This window comes from Stegastes partitus, unplaced genomic scaffold (genome assembly GCF_000690725.1).
Source record: "Stegastes partitus isolate 25-593 unplaced genomic scaffold, Stegastes_partitus-1.0.2 Scaffold992, whole genome shotgun sequence".
NCBI lineage: Eukaryota > Metazoa > Chordata > Actinopteri > Pomacentridae > Stegastes > Stegastes partitus.
The window spans coordinates 34,279-50,192 of NW_007578723.1; the positions used below are offsets into that span (position 1 = coordinate 34,279).

Here is a 15,914-nt window from a genome sequence, read left to right on the forward strand (position 1 = left end):
TGACTAAAGATAGTCAAACTGCAATAATATAACACTGACACAAACAGCTGATACAACAGAATATCCTCACATCTGACAATCTGAAACCAATGACATTTTTGCTTGACACAAAAATGTCAACACCAGACCAGAACCTAATATTTTTTTTAGCAGAATACTTTTTGATTATTGCTCTGTAATAAACTGATTGTTTCTACTTTATTTACAGTCTGTGTCCACATGTGTGAGACTCTTCTAAAGGATACTAGCGCCTCCCCATCCCTCTCCTTCCTGATGTGTCATTGTGATGAGGAAGTTTGTTTTTTGTTTTTCCAGTGGACACTTACCTGCAGACACAGAAAGAGAGAGAGAAGGACAAAACTCAGCACTGTATCATCATGTTATTGTAAACACAGTGAGTCCTCTGGAGTCATGTCAACCAAACTAGAAGACTCTGGATCTCCTGAATAGCCCCTTTATTTACAGCTGTATATCTGATTGTTTACTGTAAGGTACTTGGTGACACTGTGTACTACAAGGTGAATGTAACTTACCAGCCAAAAGCTTGTGTCATCTGAGAAGTTTTCCTGAAATGTCACGTTAGCCACCTGCTAGGCCCAAGCTAACGTAAGCTAGCATAAAAGCGTGCAAAAACTGAGAAACCACTGCGGCTTTTTTCTCCTATGAACAGCGACGCAGCTCACTATGATTCCTCTACAGTTTTATCGACATCTGCTGGTTCACAACTTAACCCGATATAACCTACAGCAGCAACAAGAAGCTGGAGGACATGCTGTCTCCCCCCTTACACAACATCAACAACTGGTTGACGGCATAATTTTGAGTGACAGTAGTCGACAGCGAATCAGCGTCCGCGTTTTTGCTGCTTCCACCAATGGGGTGCGTTGTTCTTACAAAAGGCGGGACTTGTGATGAGGGAAGTTTGCAGGAAAGACAAGAAGGTTCCCTCCAAGTCCTTCTGCTTTGGTGCCAGGATGAAGGCTTTGGTTCATTTACGTCGTTTTTTGTTTTTCATCAAGCAAATCTGGACTATTTTTAATAGATCTTACTAGAATATTTTTGCTTTATCCGTCTTTTAATGTTTTCATATTCTTGAAATTGCCTTATTATAAAATGATTTATAACAATCAGCAACAAGTGACAGTTATTTGTGAGTGTCGCCCACATTTGTCATCCAAACTTACAGAGTTTTGTATTATTAACTGTTGAAATCATCCAATAATTTACGCCTCAAAAAATTATAGATACAAAACGGTCGATTTGTTGATTTCCTCTCTCACTGTGGAGTCCTTCGGGTTCCTGGGCACGACCATTTCCCAGGACCTGAGATGGGAGACCCACATAGACTCTGTGGTGAAAAAGGCCCAACAGAGACTGTACTTCCTCCACCAGCTGAGGAAGTTCGACCTGCCACAGGAGCTGCTGAAACAGTTCTACTCAGCAGTCACTGAGTCCGTCCTGTGCTCATCTCTGACTGTCTGGTTCGGTTCTGCTACCAGATCAGACATAAGGAGACTGCAACAGTCAGGACTGCTGAGAGGATCATCGGTGCCCCCCTGCCCTCCCTCCAGGACCTCCAGAGTGAGGAAAAGGGCAGGAAAAATCCTCACGGACCCCTTCCACCCAGGTCATCACCTCTTTGACCTGCTACCCGGCGCTTCAGGTCTCTAAGCACCAGAACATCCCGGCACTGGAGCAGCTTCTACCCTCAGGCCATATCCCTCATGAACAGTCAGTAAACCACTAAAGACTCCTGTTGCACTACCTCTGTGCATCACCGTTACATGTGCAATTCCTCAACTTCATGTGCAATATTGTAATTTAAACTGTTTCCTAATTTATTGCTTGGTTTAGGCAAGTCTCTTTTCATAGCACTTTTATTTACGTAGTACTTTTATACTTATTTTATTTAGAATTTATCTAGATTTCTATATTTATTCTTGTGTTGTTATTGTTGTGTACCAGTGTCATTCACCACGTCAAATTCCTTGTGTGTGCAAGCTCACTTGGCAATAAAAAAAGAGCTTCTGATTCTGAATAATCGTGTCACAACCCCTCACATTTATCTTGTGACCCTTTGGAGGACTTCTGCGCACTATATGGTAGTGTCACACTTTTTTTTTTTTTTTTTACCTATTAGTGCTGCTTTGATAAATACTGCATATATATTATGACTTATTTTAGTAGTGGCTGATCAAAATCAAAGATCATTTTAAAGATGATGGCTCTTTTGTTGGCTTTGGATAGCCACAGTGTGCATACAGCATATGCAGAGCAAGTGACCCTACCAGTGTTGTATAGAATAAACATAAATAAATAAAATAAACATAAATCATAAACACTTTTGAGATCTGCACTCTCACTTAATCTCATAATGTTCCTCAAAACCTGGACTTAACCAGGCTTCAAAACTTTTCCAAAAGCATTTAACCAGTATTTAATTTTTTGGTTTTAATGATTTTGGTGTTAGCTTTTAATTCAGTGAGCACCAAAAGGTTTTTGATCCACCGATGAAAATTCTTTGGGGTTACTAATCATTTTCAAAGTTGACTTTCATGCGTCTGTTCTTGTTCTGAACACTGTTCGGAAGATTTGAACAAAACACACGTTTGATAGTTTGTTAGAAGGCTGCAGGGGGAGAACAGCTCTCTGGGAAGCCGACACACGATGTACTTGATGAAAGCAGTGGAATTTTTTTATTTCATCAGCAGTCAAATTCATAATTAGGAGTTTTGTGTGTGTGTGTTTGTGTGTGTGTGTGTATGTGTGTGTGTGTGTGTGTGTGTGTGAAGCCAAGTCAGGGTTACTAGCCATGAGCAGAACCATCTCCAGCTCAACGCCAGTAAGACGAAGGAGAGGGTCATCTTCCTTCCGTAGGAGGAAGACACCCCAGACCGCCCAGGTGAACATCCAGGGTCTGGACATGGAGATGGTGGAGACCTATAGATACCTGGGTGTTCACCTCAACAGCAAACTGGACTGGTCCAACAACACAGAGGTCCTGTACAAGAAGGGCCAAAGTCGTCTCCACCTGCTGAGGAGACTGAGGTCCTTTGGAGTGTACAGGACTCTGCTCAGGACATTCTATGACACTGTGCTGGCGTCTGCTCTTTTCTATGCAGTGGTCTGCTGGGGAGGAGGGAGCACAGACAGGAACAGAAAGAGACTGAACAGACCGGTCAGGAGGGCCGTCCTGGACTGCTCCCTGGACTCCATAGAGGAGGTGGGTGAGAGGAGGATGTTCGCTCACCTCCGTCATTGACAACCCCCCTCACCTGCTGCATGAGACTGTGGGGGCTTTAAGGAGCTGTAAGTAGCTCCTTCAGCAGCAGACTGAGACATCCACCCTGCAAGAAGGAGAAGTTGTGCACTATCACACGGTGAGCACATGCAAGTTTTAATTACAGCCACGTAACACATTTTCATTATTCTTGCTATTTTGTTAGGTGAAAATTGGTGAAACTGGAATATATAATTTTTTTGCAGTTTTTTTTATTTTGACACTGTAACAGTAAAAATAAAGATAACAGAATATTTAATTGTTCAATATCAGAGTCAGACAAAGTTGTATTAGCCAAGTATTCAAACACATTCAAGGATTTATGTTTTTTGTTCGTTGCTTTTAAAGATCTTACACAACAAAACATGTGCATTTAAACAAGTTAAAGAAAGGAAAGTGAGTGGTAAACTGCTATGTACAGCTACAGATGTGTGTAAAAGTGTGTGTTTACAGTAAACCAACGCTTAGTGCAAGTTGTGCAGAATCTGGTGATATAGAAACAAAACACAGTTATTAACAATATATGCAGGCTTATTGATACTTTATATTATTATATGCAAATTTACCGTTTATATAGTGGTTCAGAGTTATGGATTCAAGCACTGAAGCTGCATTGGCTGTTCAGTGTTACATGACTCCAGGGTTGTTCCTGTCCTTAAAGACTGATTCATTAGTTCGTCAGAGGAAAGAAACTGTTGGCGCATACCAGAGGGGTGGACATGGAGCAGGGTGTGCACAGGGTGTTAAGGGATCTGCAGTGATGTAACCAGCCTGTTTCCTCACTCGGGACGTGTAAATACTAGATGGAGGGCAGATATTACTATGCAAATGTTCTTCGTATTTTGCATCTGCAAACTTGCATTTAAGTAACATCTTTGTTGTCTTATCCATTTTAGGATTTATTGTATCACAATAATTTGCTCAGTAATGGAAGAGAAGAAGCCATGGCCATTGGGACCCTTTGTAGGAGACCCAGCTCATAGTTTGGGAACCAAAGGACTAATGTACCCAAACTATCAATGAAGCTAACTCCACTTTGATAAGCTACTACTGCAAATTGCTGCATACACACTGATGCATCACTATCAAGGACAGTGCAGTCAGTAAAAATGTGATGGATCCTGCAAGTAGTAGACGTGCAACATCAGTCACACCACTGTTTTTTTTTTTTTTATATTAATATAATTCCTAATATAACAAATAAGCTATATTTAAAAGAACAACATTCAAGATTCAAGATTTAAGATAAGTTTTATTTGTCACATACACATTTATGCGCGGTACAATGTGCAGTGAAATGTATTTTGTACCAGCCTCCAGTTTCAATAAAGAAAAATAAAAAGATAATAAAATAAGTGTTAAAGAAGTGTATATACTTTAAGTATATACACTCATGTATACATACACATAAATAATCAAATAAAAAAAGCAAGTGGAACACTTATAATAAGCTATGTTTTCATAGATACACTTGCACATATTTTTTTCTACTAGATGCTATATTTTATATTTGCATTTCTTTTACTACTTGGATGGTTGCTTAAGTTCATTGTACGCTGCGCAATGACAATGAAGGAACTGTGGTCTATTCCAGTAGATGCAGTACCACTCCACCACAACAGATGGCGCTACCGGGAGTGCGTCAGACTTTCTGCCAGCATCTGATTGGTTGATTCGTGTGCTGTATTGGAGGCGGGTTGTTTGGATTTTCTCGGCTTCACTGCTGGTTGGTGTAGAAGCTAAACAGAGACAGTGGTTGAATACTACTACTGAAAAACCAACAAACTCTTCCCGTTCAGCAGCTAAGATTTCTTCGTGTGCTGTCTGAGCAACAATGGACGACGCCGCCAGACGTTTGTTGCAGCGGCTCGTCAGGCGGATTCCGGCGCAGACGCTAAAAACGACGCTGGACAAATGGGGCCGTTTGAAGGCGGCGCAGCGGCAGTCCATGGATTTCACTCAGTCAAAATGGGCGTTAACGGAAAAACTGCTCGCCATCTGTGAGGTACGGGGCGCTTTTTGTGAAATTTAAGTTGTTGTGTTATAATTTTAATTTTAGATATTTAAAAAAACAAAAACTGGGGCGACCTGGTTGTTTGGGTGTGGTTGGCTTTGGCTTGGTTAGGCATGCTAACATGCTAACCACGTCACTTGGAATTAACCCTTAATTTGGATTTAGCTCTTGTAGCTCGGGACTTTTTTTAACACCATTTGTCTTCTTTACAGGAAAATGAACTGACACTTAAACACATCGCAGAACTCGAAATGATACGTAAGTGTAAATGTATTTACCATTTGTTCCTTGGTGCTGTCAGGGCAGCCCAGTAAAGCTAATCACACCAGAGCATCAGTCCAGTTAACAGAACATGTGTCTCTCTGGATTGATTCTTACAGATGTGATTGAGAACCCAGACCGTAGCATGTGGTACGCCCTCCAGCTCATGGACCCAGAAGGTATGTTAACCCTGGACAACCTGAACCCTGAAATAATTGCTTTTTTTTCAACTGGAGTATTTATTGAACCTTCTGACAAACAACAAATAGAAAAATTAAAGATCAATGTGCATACAAAGACGTCCTCAAATGTATTCATACCCTCCCATTAAAGAAGAAAAGAAAACTGTCTGGCTGTCACTGAAATAAGTTGACAAAAGTAATAATAATAATTTTGAAAAAAATCATGGCATTGCTTTTGAATTGTGCTTCAACAGAAATAGTTTTTTTTTTGTAAAGACAAACGACAACAAAAAAAATATGATGGGACCCGTAAACTAATATTCTGTTGAACAACTCTTTGAGCCAATCACTGCAATCAAGTGTTTTCTGTAACTCTCAACCAGACTTCTGCTCCTGTTGACAGGTGTTTAGATTTTGGCCTCCTGCTCATCAGCAAAGTGCTCTAATTTGTCTGGGACAGTTTTGTTTTGTTTTTTAAATTATTCTTTTCAACCACAATTCAAAAGCAATGTCTTATTTCATTAAATTATCCATCCATCCATTATCTATACACCGAGGGTCATGGGGGGCTGGAGTCTATCCCAGCTGAAGGCAGGGGACACCCTGGACAGGTCACCAGTCTATCACAGGGCTACACTTAGAGACAGACAACCAAGCACACTCACATTCACACCTACGGACAATTTAGAATCACCAATTAACCTCAACATGTTTTTGGACCTTGTGGGAGGAAGCCGGAGAACCCACACTGCACGGGGAGAACATGCAAACTCCATGCAGAAAGAAACCGGCAACCTTCTTGCTGCAAGGCAACAGTGCTACTGCCTGCGCCACCTTGCAGCCCACTCAGCAGCTAATGATATTTTTTTGTTGCTCATAGCCTCTCGGCTATTGTCACAATTAATCATTTGTTTGGTCTATAAGATGTCAGCGAATGTTGACAAATAGTGATCACTGTCAGAGCCCAACATGTCCAAAAGTGTATTTATTTTTGTTCACAATACAAAGAAATTCTGTTTATTATCATAGTGGAATAAAGTGACCAGAAAATATACGAATTTCAGAGGCTGGAATCAGAAGATTCTGACTTTTTTTCCCCTAAATAATTACTAAAACTCATTAACTGATTATCAAATTGTTGCCAATTAATCTAATAATAGAGAACCAAACGATTATTTGTTGAATCTCTACCTTACAGTAGCCATAAAGGTGGAGCTTAGCATGTTCATTATAATTGGTTATTCAAGGAAGTTGTACTTAACAAATGCATTCTTATTTCTGCAGCATTTGGCTGATATTTTACCTCTCTTTGCCTGTCTCTTTGTTGTAAAAACAACATTTTTTTTGTGATTTTCTCTGTTTTCTAGATGATGCTCACTCTGTGGAGCTGACGCAGTTCAAGGAACAATTTAAATCTCACCTCAGTGAGCTCGTACGACATGTAAGACAGATGTTCCTCCTTATTTATGCTGCACAATCCTTGTTACATCGCTAAAGGACAGTTCATGTGCTTCCCTGTGTTTGATATCTTACATTAAAACCCTGCTTTTTACACTGCGTTAAAGGTGTCAATCAAAATAAAGAAGCACACAGATGAAGCTGTATGGATTCGAATTGCATGGGGGGACAGCTTTTCTCGGCCGAACCACCTGAAGCCAACATACGTTGTTCACCATCTCCAAACCCCTTATGTGTTTGTGACCGGCCTGACTTCAAAGCTAAAGCTGCTGTTAACTCAGGTGAGGAATGAGCTCTTTAGCGCATCACATTTTGAACAGCTGCGTGGTAGCTGTTCTTCTGTGTCTTTCTCATACCCCTCCTCTAAAAGAGTGGTGTTCTTTACAGGCCTTGGTTCTGTCAACCAGACATCAAGCTATTAAGGATGCAAGCCTCAGTGGACGAAAGCTTACCGCCATCAGAGACCTGCTGATGAGGCAATATCAACAGGTAAGCCTGCTGTGATTGTGTTGCAGAAGTATGTACTGATTAAAGTTGTGGTTTTTGCTTAATTTGGTAGATTTTCTTCTGAGCACATCAGTCCTTTTACTTTCAGATTCTTGCTTTAGACAGTGAAGTTTGAGGAGAAGTTTGCTGTCACTTTATTAGTTTACGACTAGTTTGTTTTTTTTGTTGATTTTGAACTTTTGGGATGTAGCCGTAAACACAATTTTCCTGAGGTACGCTACCAAAGGGATCAATAAAGTTTATTTTTTGTCTTATCTTTTTCTCCCCCCTAGGTGTTTCCCACTAAATATCCCAGCCCTCTTGCAGAAAGTAATCAAAATGCCACAAGTAAGTTTTGCCAATCATTTGATTTTCTCTAAGCTCGTATTTTTTGTTTGATGTCACATAGTTTAATGTTGTATTTGACATTATTGTGTGGTCCTGGTAAAATTCTGCTGGCTTTGTTTATGTGTACAGACCCTCTCATAGATAAAGAACAAGCTGAGCTTTCAGCAAACAGGCATCAGATGGCCTGCGAAGCCTTCGGTAGTGGGATGTTACCTCAACTACAGTCTGCAGTTTACAAGGTAACCAGACACCTGACTGAGTAGAAGTAGAATAACATTTATTGAACATCAAATTAAAGACACAAAGCTCACAACTGTCTCCCCATATCAAAGATGCAAACGTCGGCTGTCAACAAATCCTGTCCTGTAATCATTTGAATGATGTTTTGTGTGAATCTTTCTTCAGCTGGAAACAAAATTCAGAGACCACATGAACAAGACCATGACGGAGCGGGAGGAGCCCCTCAAATGTGTTGTGAAATTTGCAAGCACCAGTCTCTTGGAGTCCCTCAGGCACTGTGCATCCTCAGGTATCAAGAAGTTTTTGAAAGAAACTATTTATGTCTTAGAAAGGAAATCAGAAACAGATTTATTGCCAGGACAATAATAATGGTAATGTGACTCTTACAGCAATAAATGGGGGGATTTTTAATTCTACTAGCAGCTCCATGAATGCCCACATGAGGGCACACATGCTCACTCTAGAGGAAACATCCACATTCATCATGGATAGTGCATGCTGGGAAAGATTTTTTGAGGGAGAGGATTTTTGGTTTTCTTTTCTACAATATTTTTTTTAGCAATATTTTGTGTGTTGAAAGGGGGACATAGAGTTGTGATGAACTATCATGTCACCAATTCCATAAATGATTAGAATTTTATTTATTTATTTTCCTTTTTTACCGTCAGTTCAACCCATTCATACATTTTTCTGTTTTACAGGTATTGCCTCCACACCTGTCACACCCCTGCTCTCGTCTATTCCCCTAAAAGGAAGGAATTACTTTGTCATCACAGACAATGGCCCTGGTCCCTCGTCACAAACACGACAACCACAGAACTGATGGATGACTGGATTTTAAGGACACACAGACTCTGTTTACACCTGGCATTTACATGCGTGTTGGATGATCCAATTCCCAGTGAAGAACTCTTTGTACAGGTGTGAATCCATCCAAGACGCACTGGCGGTTGCATTGAGAGCCGTTCACACAGACCGCATTCGGTGGCGGCCTGACAAGTGGCCATTATATTTTAGAAGGTCGCATGCGATTGTCCAGGGCTACACTGAAGGACCATCGACTCAGCCAGCGTCCTCTGTAGAAGTACGTACTCATTCGCATACCAAAGGTGTCATGTTAAAGTGTGATGAAAGGCATCAGCAACAGCTAAACATTGATTTGTGTTTCTGGCTGAATTCACAAGGCAAGTGCATTGCTGCTGCTTAAAAACAACACACTTGGTCTTTGAAACTGGAAATTATGTTTGTTTATTAGCATTATAGAGCAGGACAGTGAGGTCCCATCACAAGTGGACTCTCAACACACTAATGCCCTGTGTGAATGGGGCCATGGTGGAGTCTGCTCTTACTCTCCATGCTCAGGCCATCCATGCTTTGCTTGTACTATTATATGATTGATCTTCATGTTAATACAGCTCTTAAAGAATAATGGCCATCTGGAGTTTAGAACTGATTCATGTTTTCTTGTGTTTTTATACGGCTCCAGGTGCCATTAATCAGATGTCAGTAGTTGTCAATTAGTAATTGTCACTTTTTTAACTGTTTGTCCAAACTAAACATAAAGGCAGGATTTTCAATATTTTTGAAGTTTCACTGAGTTTATCTCTCATTTTACTTATAATAGCAGCTGTTTCTTGTATTATTCATCATTATAAAATATAGTAATACCTGGAAGTGAGATACTTCCTCACCACTTGACACCTACATGCATCTTGTTTCAAACAGCATTTGAACTCTTGTCATCACACAAAATATTTATAAAGGACAGGTTTCAGTTTTATCTCATACATATATGCAGTATCATCATGGTTTGTTGTAACTGTCGCCGTGTCCATCTTGGCAACAACACGATTTCTTTATAACACAACTATGCAAAAAGAGGTGGAGCATATAATCGATAATATTTTGTGCAATAATGAAGTCCAAGGTTCAGTCAAAGCTGTTTTGAAGCCACAGGAGTCTGAGTGAGACAAATGGAAGTTAGTCTTTATAGTCAGAAATCTACTTTTTTCACACACCGTAGCACCTCATAGCTCATCACGTAGCCCCGTAAATAGAGCTGATATTGGTTGATAATAGCACCAATAAGGTTTTGTTGAGGTTCAAATGGAAACACTTTGTTTTTAACAAAAGCCGAGTACACCCCTGTGCAGCATCATAAAATGTTAAATGATTAATTTCACGATAATTTGTAGTGTTTGGTATTTGATCTGATGTATAATTAACAACAATGCATTAAAAATACAAAGATTAACCTCAAGGCAACAGAAGTGAGTGCACCTGTGAGCCAATTACGGCTAACTGCATGAACAAGGTCTTAAAAGAACCCGTGAGCACCACAGTGCTCTCAGTTTTAGGCTGTGTTGTACTGAATACAAACGTACTTGCTGTTTGCTAAAACCAACTTGTAAGTGTGTACGCTTTGGCCCATGGATTAAACTGGGAAACATTGCTCACAAAACTGTAAAATTACATTTTTCCAAAGAACATGAAAAGACTCCTGATAAAAGCTGGCGTCACATTTTGTGGTCTGTTGAAACCAAAGTAAATTTGTTTGGATCAGATGGGCTCTAATATGTTTTGGCATAGGGGGGTGGGAGAATGCTGATGTGCATGAGGACAGCAGGATCACATTTCTATGTGGCACTATGAATGCAAATTTGTATATCCAATTATTGCATAAATGATCATTCCTTTGCTGAGAAAGCTTTGCAGGAGAGAAATTTTTTAACAGCTCCAGTATAGTGAAGATATATTTTATTGTGTTTTGTGGCTGCTATAAACTTGGAAGTATAAAGTAAAAGCTGTTAAGATATGAAGACATTTATTTCAGCAGGTCCTCAAGCCCTCGATAGCCTCCCGGCTTCACAAACCAGTGAGACTTTGATCTGAGTGCTATGTACCACCACAAACCAGCTCAAACTTTGCACAGTCCTGCCCCCTCACTGTCTGCTGCTTTCCGAGTTGAACCATTTAGAAAAAGCAGCTGTTTCACCATCTATCAGGTTTGTTTTTAGAGCTGCTTCCTCTAACACAGAAATTTCTCAGCTGCCAACAAAACACAACAGATGTTCTGCTACTGGCTGCAAGAATTAAGTCTTCATGCACTCGTAGCATCTGAAGACGTGGTGGTTACTTTTAGGTTTGATGGTAATATCACCACAACAATCTTTAGTGTTCACATGTTGTGAAGCTAATTTGGCTAACTTTACATTAGCTTTGATCATATGCCCAATTTTTGCCCAGTTTTAGTTTTTGTTTGTCAGACTATGAACCAGTGTCTATAACATGGTCTACGTTGGCACTGAAGAGCCATTTCCAAGCTGCGCCTCTGCACTGCTTAACTGCTGAATTTCTAACTCTAACATTGTTTGACAGAGGCACTAAACGCAGGTTAAAGACAACGGCTGTGCTGTGAATTCTGCAATATTTCCATGTCAGACGATTGCTTGTAGAGAAAGTCCTGGTCCTGCACAATTCACCTTTGTTAGTTCCCATGCTGTCAGCTGCTTTGGTCTGTGTTCTCAATCATAAGGACAGAGAGAGTCTTCTTCCTGAAAGGGGTGTGAAAGGCAGCAGCTCAGAGGTTTTCAGAGCTTGTGGTCTTGCTTAGCCAGCCCGTTCTGTAGAATATAATGGTCTGGCTGCTACTGACAAAAAACGCTCTGGCTGATTTGTATTTCTTTTAAACAGTCGTCAGAGTTGGAGCTAAGCAAAAAATGCAGCTCCAGTTTTGTTTTGTTTTTTTTTCTCAAAAAAAGAGGTGGAGTTGTGGTGGAGATAAACACTGCCATTAAAACTGATAATCCACAAAAAAAAAACAAAAAAAAAAACGGCTGGGCTTCCACATGATCCATATCCTTAGCAAAACTTGAAATTTTTTTGTGGTAGGTAGCTGCTTGGAGGTTGGTTGTTGTGTTCCACATGTTCCAGGATTTTGAAAATGGTAGATTGAGGTAGGAGAGAAGAAAGCCATTTAGATCAGGTAAACAAGGGTTAAACTGTCATGACAAAATCATACATGAGGTTAAACATTCTTTGTTTCTTGTAAAGTGACCTTGGGTGTCAAGAAAAGTGCTTACAAATAACATGTATTATTATCATTAATATTATTATAATTATTGTTATCTAGCATTTTTTGCAGAATTTTGAGCTAAAAAACTAAATGAACCCCCTTTTTAATTGTTTACTGAAAAGGGGCACGATATGGGACCTTTAAAATTTAAAATTACATTTTGCTGCATATAAATATTTAAATGTTGTTTTTTATTTTTTATTTTTTAACAAACACTTCATATTATAAACTGTGAATACGGTGCAGCAAGACTTTTAAAAATGCCATTCCACACATTTATTCACCAAATCCGCGACATTGGAAAAATCAAAATACAAAGCTTTATTTAAAACGGAAGTGCCGAACATCGTCCCGGATGTGACGCAGCTTAGCTTTCGGAGCCTGTTCCCGAGCGTGGAAGCAGCCTGTCAGTCAGAGCCCGGGGACGGAATGACTCTGTCCAGTCAATGCTGCTGCTGGAGCTCTCTGCCAAACACAGAATGGACTGTCAACACAGAAACATGGCTGCCTCTGCGACGGCCAAGGCGAATAACAGAGATAACACTACCGCAGACAGTCCGAAATGTCCCGGAGAGTCTCCGCCGCAGTCTCGGGAAATAATAAAACCCACCATCATGGAGCTGACCAAAGAAGTGAGGACGAACATCCTCTGCACCGTGGAAGGATGTGGCAAGATTCTCCCCAACACACCTGCATTGAACATGCATCTCGTTAAATCGCACAGAATAAAGGTAATTTACTTCACTTAACCCGAGTTATTTTTCGTGGTTTGCGGCTGTACGTAACTGCAATGCTAACTTGGCTAACTCGGTATCTAGTAAACCCTGTCTTAAAACTGGAAAACGCAAGTCATCATAACTTCGCATTAGCTAACACTGGATAGAAGTGATGGGTTGAAAATAACAATTGGACGTTGTGTTTGACGTTTTGTAAAAGTTTACGTAGTTTGTATGTGGCTAACGTCTAGTTAGTGACAGTTTACTATTAGCGAGTTAGCTATACTGCAACTAGCTACTCATGAGATCAATTATTGCTTCTGATCACGTGAGCATCGGTGATTAGTCATTTTATTCACATGTGAACCCTCATTAATAAAATCTGCTTTAGTAAACTGTTAGTTTATTTAGTTAGCTTGTCTGATTTAGCTGTTTAAGTGTGCTGAAATCTGTTTATTGTTTCATTGCAGAGATCTCTATCTATAAAATACCATTCATTTTTTGAGTCTAACATTCAGATTGCTACCAACACCAAACAGTTAGTACAGTGGATCCAGTCAAAAGCATTTGGCCCAAAATCTGCCTCCAACCGTGGTCCCTCTGTCCTCACTGGACTGGGCTGTCTCGTAGGAGGCAGTAATTCACTGTCTCCCCTCCATGAATGAAGTTCTTTGCTGGGAAAGGCAGCTTTTTGTCCTGCAATAGACTAAGCTCTTTGTTTGAAATAGGTGAATGTGAGAATTTGAATTAGCCCTCAGAAGAAGTCCGTGTGGCGCAGCTTGGAGAGTGTTTGAAGGCCTAATAGAACCACTGGTTTCACCCTGTAAATCTGGGCTACGGTGCAGGTGCATTTTAAAATTAAATTTTTAATGTAGGTTGAAGATAGTTTAAGTCTTTTCTACTCCATGGTTGAAACATTACTTGTTTAAACACATCTTTAAAAGCACAGTATGACACCTATTTATTGCCATCCATGTACCAAAGGGCATGCCAGACACCTTGAGAGCAGTTTTGCACAGCCAGACGTTTCTCTAGTGCTGACACAGTGCTGTGTAGAACGGTCCAACTGCGCCTCACCATCATTATGCTTTGGTGTAAGAAAGGCTCTGGCTTATTTGTCTTTCTTTAAACTTAACACAATTGTCTTGAGCACAATGCAGAACAGAGTGCACACATGTTCACTTAAAATGATGTTGGGAATATTTTTGCAGGAAGACAAGCGATGTCATTAAAATGGACAATTCAAGTCTCATTGCACAATCCAAACCTTCAGCAAAATGTGGAATTTACAGCCTGTAGGTTGCTGCCTGGATGTTGCTGTTGTTGTTTCCCATGCGTTTGAAAACTGTAAAATGTAAATAGCAGAAGGGGAGGAGAAAGCCTCAAATAATGAGCAGCCAAAAGCAGGCTTGTACCTGCAACGTGAACTGGGTGAATCAGACTGCTTTGAGATTAATAGCAGGTTCTAGTCTTATGTGAGTTTCCGTCGTGCAGATACGCTTTGATCACAGATTGTGCCTTTAAGGGGTGCAAAGAGAGAAAAGGAAACAAACAGCAGTGATTTTGTCTGAGCAAAAAGGCACAGATTGAGCACGGTATTTTTAATCCACTCAAACTTCTGTCGGCGGCGTTACTGATATTCTCGTTAAAGCGATGACAAAGTGCTTAAACGTTGGAGTTGCTCACTCTGTGCTTCTTCTGCATTATTCATGGCGTCCGAGAGGGATGCATGATGTGGGACACCATTTCTGTTTATATCACATCCTCTTTAGCATAGCTTTGCTGCATCATTGCACATCAGTAGCGTTATTTGCTGATCAGTCACTGTTCATGTTTCTTACTGGGGAGCTGTTTCTCTGTGAAGACTTGACACATTTCTTTTGAATTTGTGCACTCAGCCCGGTCCTTTCATAAGGCTAATGTGACTGTTTTGGCTTGGATTTAGCTGTCTTTCAATCCACACTGCTTCCCTTAGCAGCACGTAGAAGCAGGATTTAAGACTTGATGGTGACTTATTATTGTAGTGTTTTAGAGAAAGGCTGCTTAAAGGCTGTGGGCTGGCCTTGCCGTAGCAACACAGCGAATCTTCACTTGCTTTCTCTTTTGGTGTACAGCCAGCTACTGACTGATGACAAATAACATCTTGACATGACTCAGCCTTCAGCCTACAACCATATGATGTTGTTGAAGCAAACTGCAAGAACATGTATTGTTTCCAAAAATTTCATACTAAAAATCTTACAATAGAGCAAACGGTTGGCTGTCAGCTTCAGCTGTTCTGCTCTACCCGGCGCTACAGCAGATGGAGGTGACCTTGACCGCTGGAAGGCTATAAATGCCTGTTATCGAGTGTGATGTTGTTGTCTGTTTTCACAATGCAAAATACATTCAGTCCAGGAGCTGTTTTCTGTCGTATTATTCATCATTCTGAACTGCATTTAATGATATTCTGTACAAACAGCTGGTTTATCAAATGGCAGAAGCAGTTGTACATCAGGCTGTTTAATGCCATGTGCTAACAAGTGCATGGATGTCGTTTTTCAGCTTTGTAAAGTAGAGGCTACTGTACAAGCATGGATATGTTTAAAATTTAAAAAAACATTTTTTAGCACTACACGATACCATGAGTACACTCATTTACCAGCTCTGGCTAATGACGGTGAGGAAATGTAGAGCTGCCTGTCACTTTTATTTTTCTAGACTCAAAGATACGGTTGAATTCTAAGTCAAACAACTTGTATAAACATGTGGTTTTTATGTGTTGCACATGCTGTATGACAGCTGGGGTCTTGTCAGCTGTTAAAGTGAGAATCAACTAAAACCGTAGTATATCAGCTAAAATCTTAATTGTCAA

General features: G+C 40.3%; 3 protein-coding genes across 4 annotated transcripts in view; 2 read left to right on the forward strand and 1 right to left on the reverse strand.

The window, feature by feature from the left end:
* The window catches only part of cmc2 (C-x(9)-C motif containing 2), a 3,042-nt gene extending 2,240 nt beyond the window's left edge, over positions 1-802 (reverse strand). The window contains exons 1-2 of one of the 2 annotated variants that reach the window (XM_008294755.1): positions 534-802; positions 246-326 (exon numbers count right to left, since the gene is read on the reverse strand). In XM_008294755.1, the coding sequence (XP_008292977.1) occupies positions 246-282 (37 nt within the window). In that variant the 5' untranslated portion in view covers positions 283-326; positions 534-802. The remainder of the gene's footprint in view (positions 1-245; positions 327-533) is intronic. The other variant, XM_008294756.1, reaches the window with a different exon arrangement.
* A 4,182-nt stretch (positions 803-4,984) lies between these two features.
* On the forward strand, positions 4,985-10,756 carry cenpn (centromere protein N). Its single transcript, XM_008294754.1, has 10 exons — positions 4,985-5,285; positions 5,507-5,552; positions 5,675-5,734; positions 7,105-7,178; positions 7,303-7,476; positions 7,583-7,684; positions 7,975-8,029; positions 8,159-8,268; positions 8,435-8,558; positions 8,971-10,756. Exons 1-10 carry the CDS (start codon positions 5,115-5,117, stop codon positions 9,090-9,092), a joined length of 1,038 nt encoding a protein of 345 aa, XP_008292976.1. The 5' UTR covers positions 4,985-5,114; the 3' UTR covers positions 9,093-10,756.
* A 2,002-nt stretch (positions 10,757-12,758) lies between these two features.
* Positions 12,759-15,914, forward strand: part of LOC103366900 (ATM interactor-like) — a 4,472-nt gene continuing 1,316 nt past the window's right edge. The window contains exon 1 of the mRNA XM_008294763.1: positions 12,759-13,075. Within this exon, the coding sequence (XP_008292985.1) occupies positions 12,791-13,075 (285 nt within the window). The 5' untranslated portion in view covers positions 12,759-12,790. The remainder of the gene's footprint in view (positions 13,076-15,914) is intronic.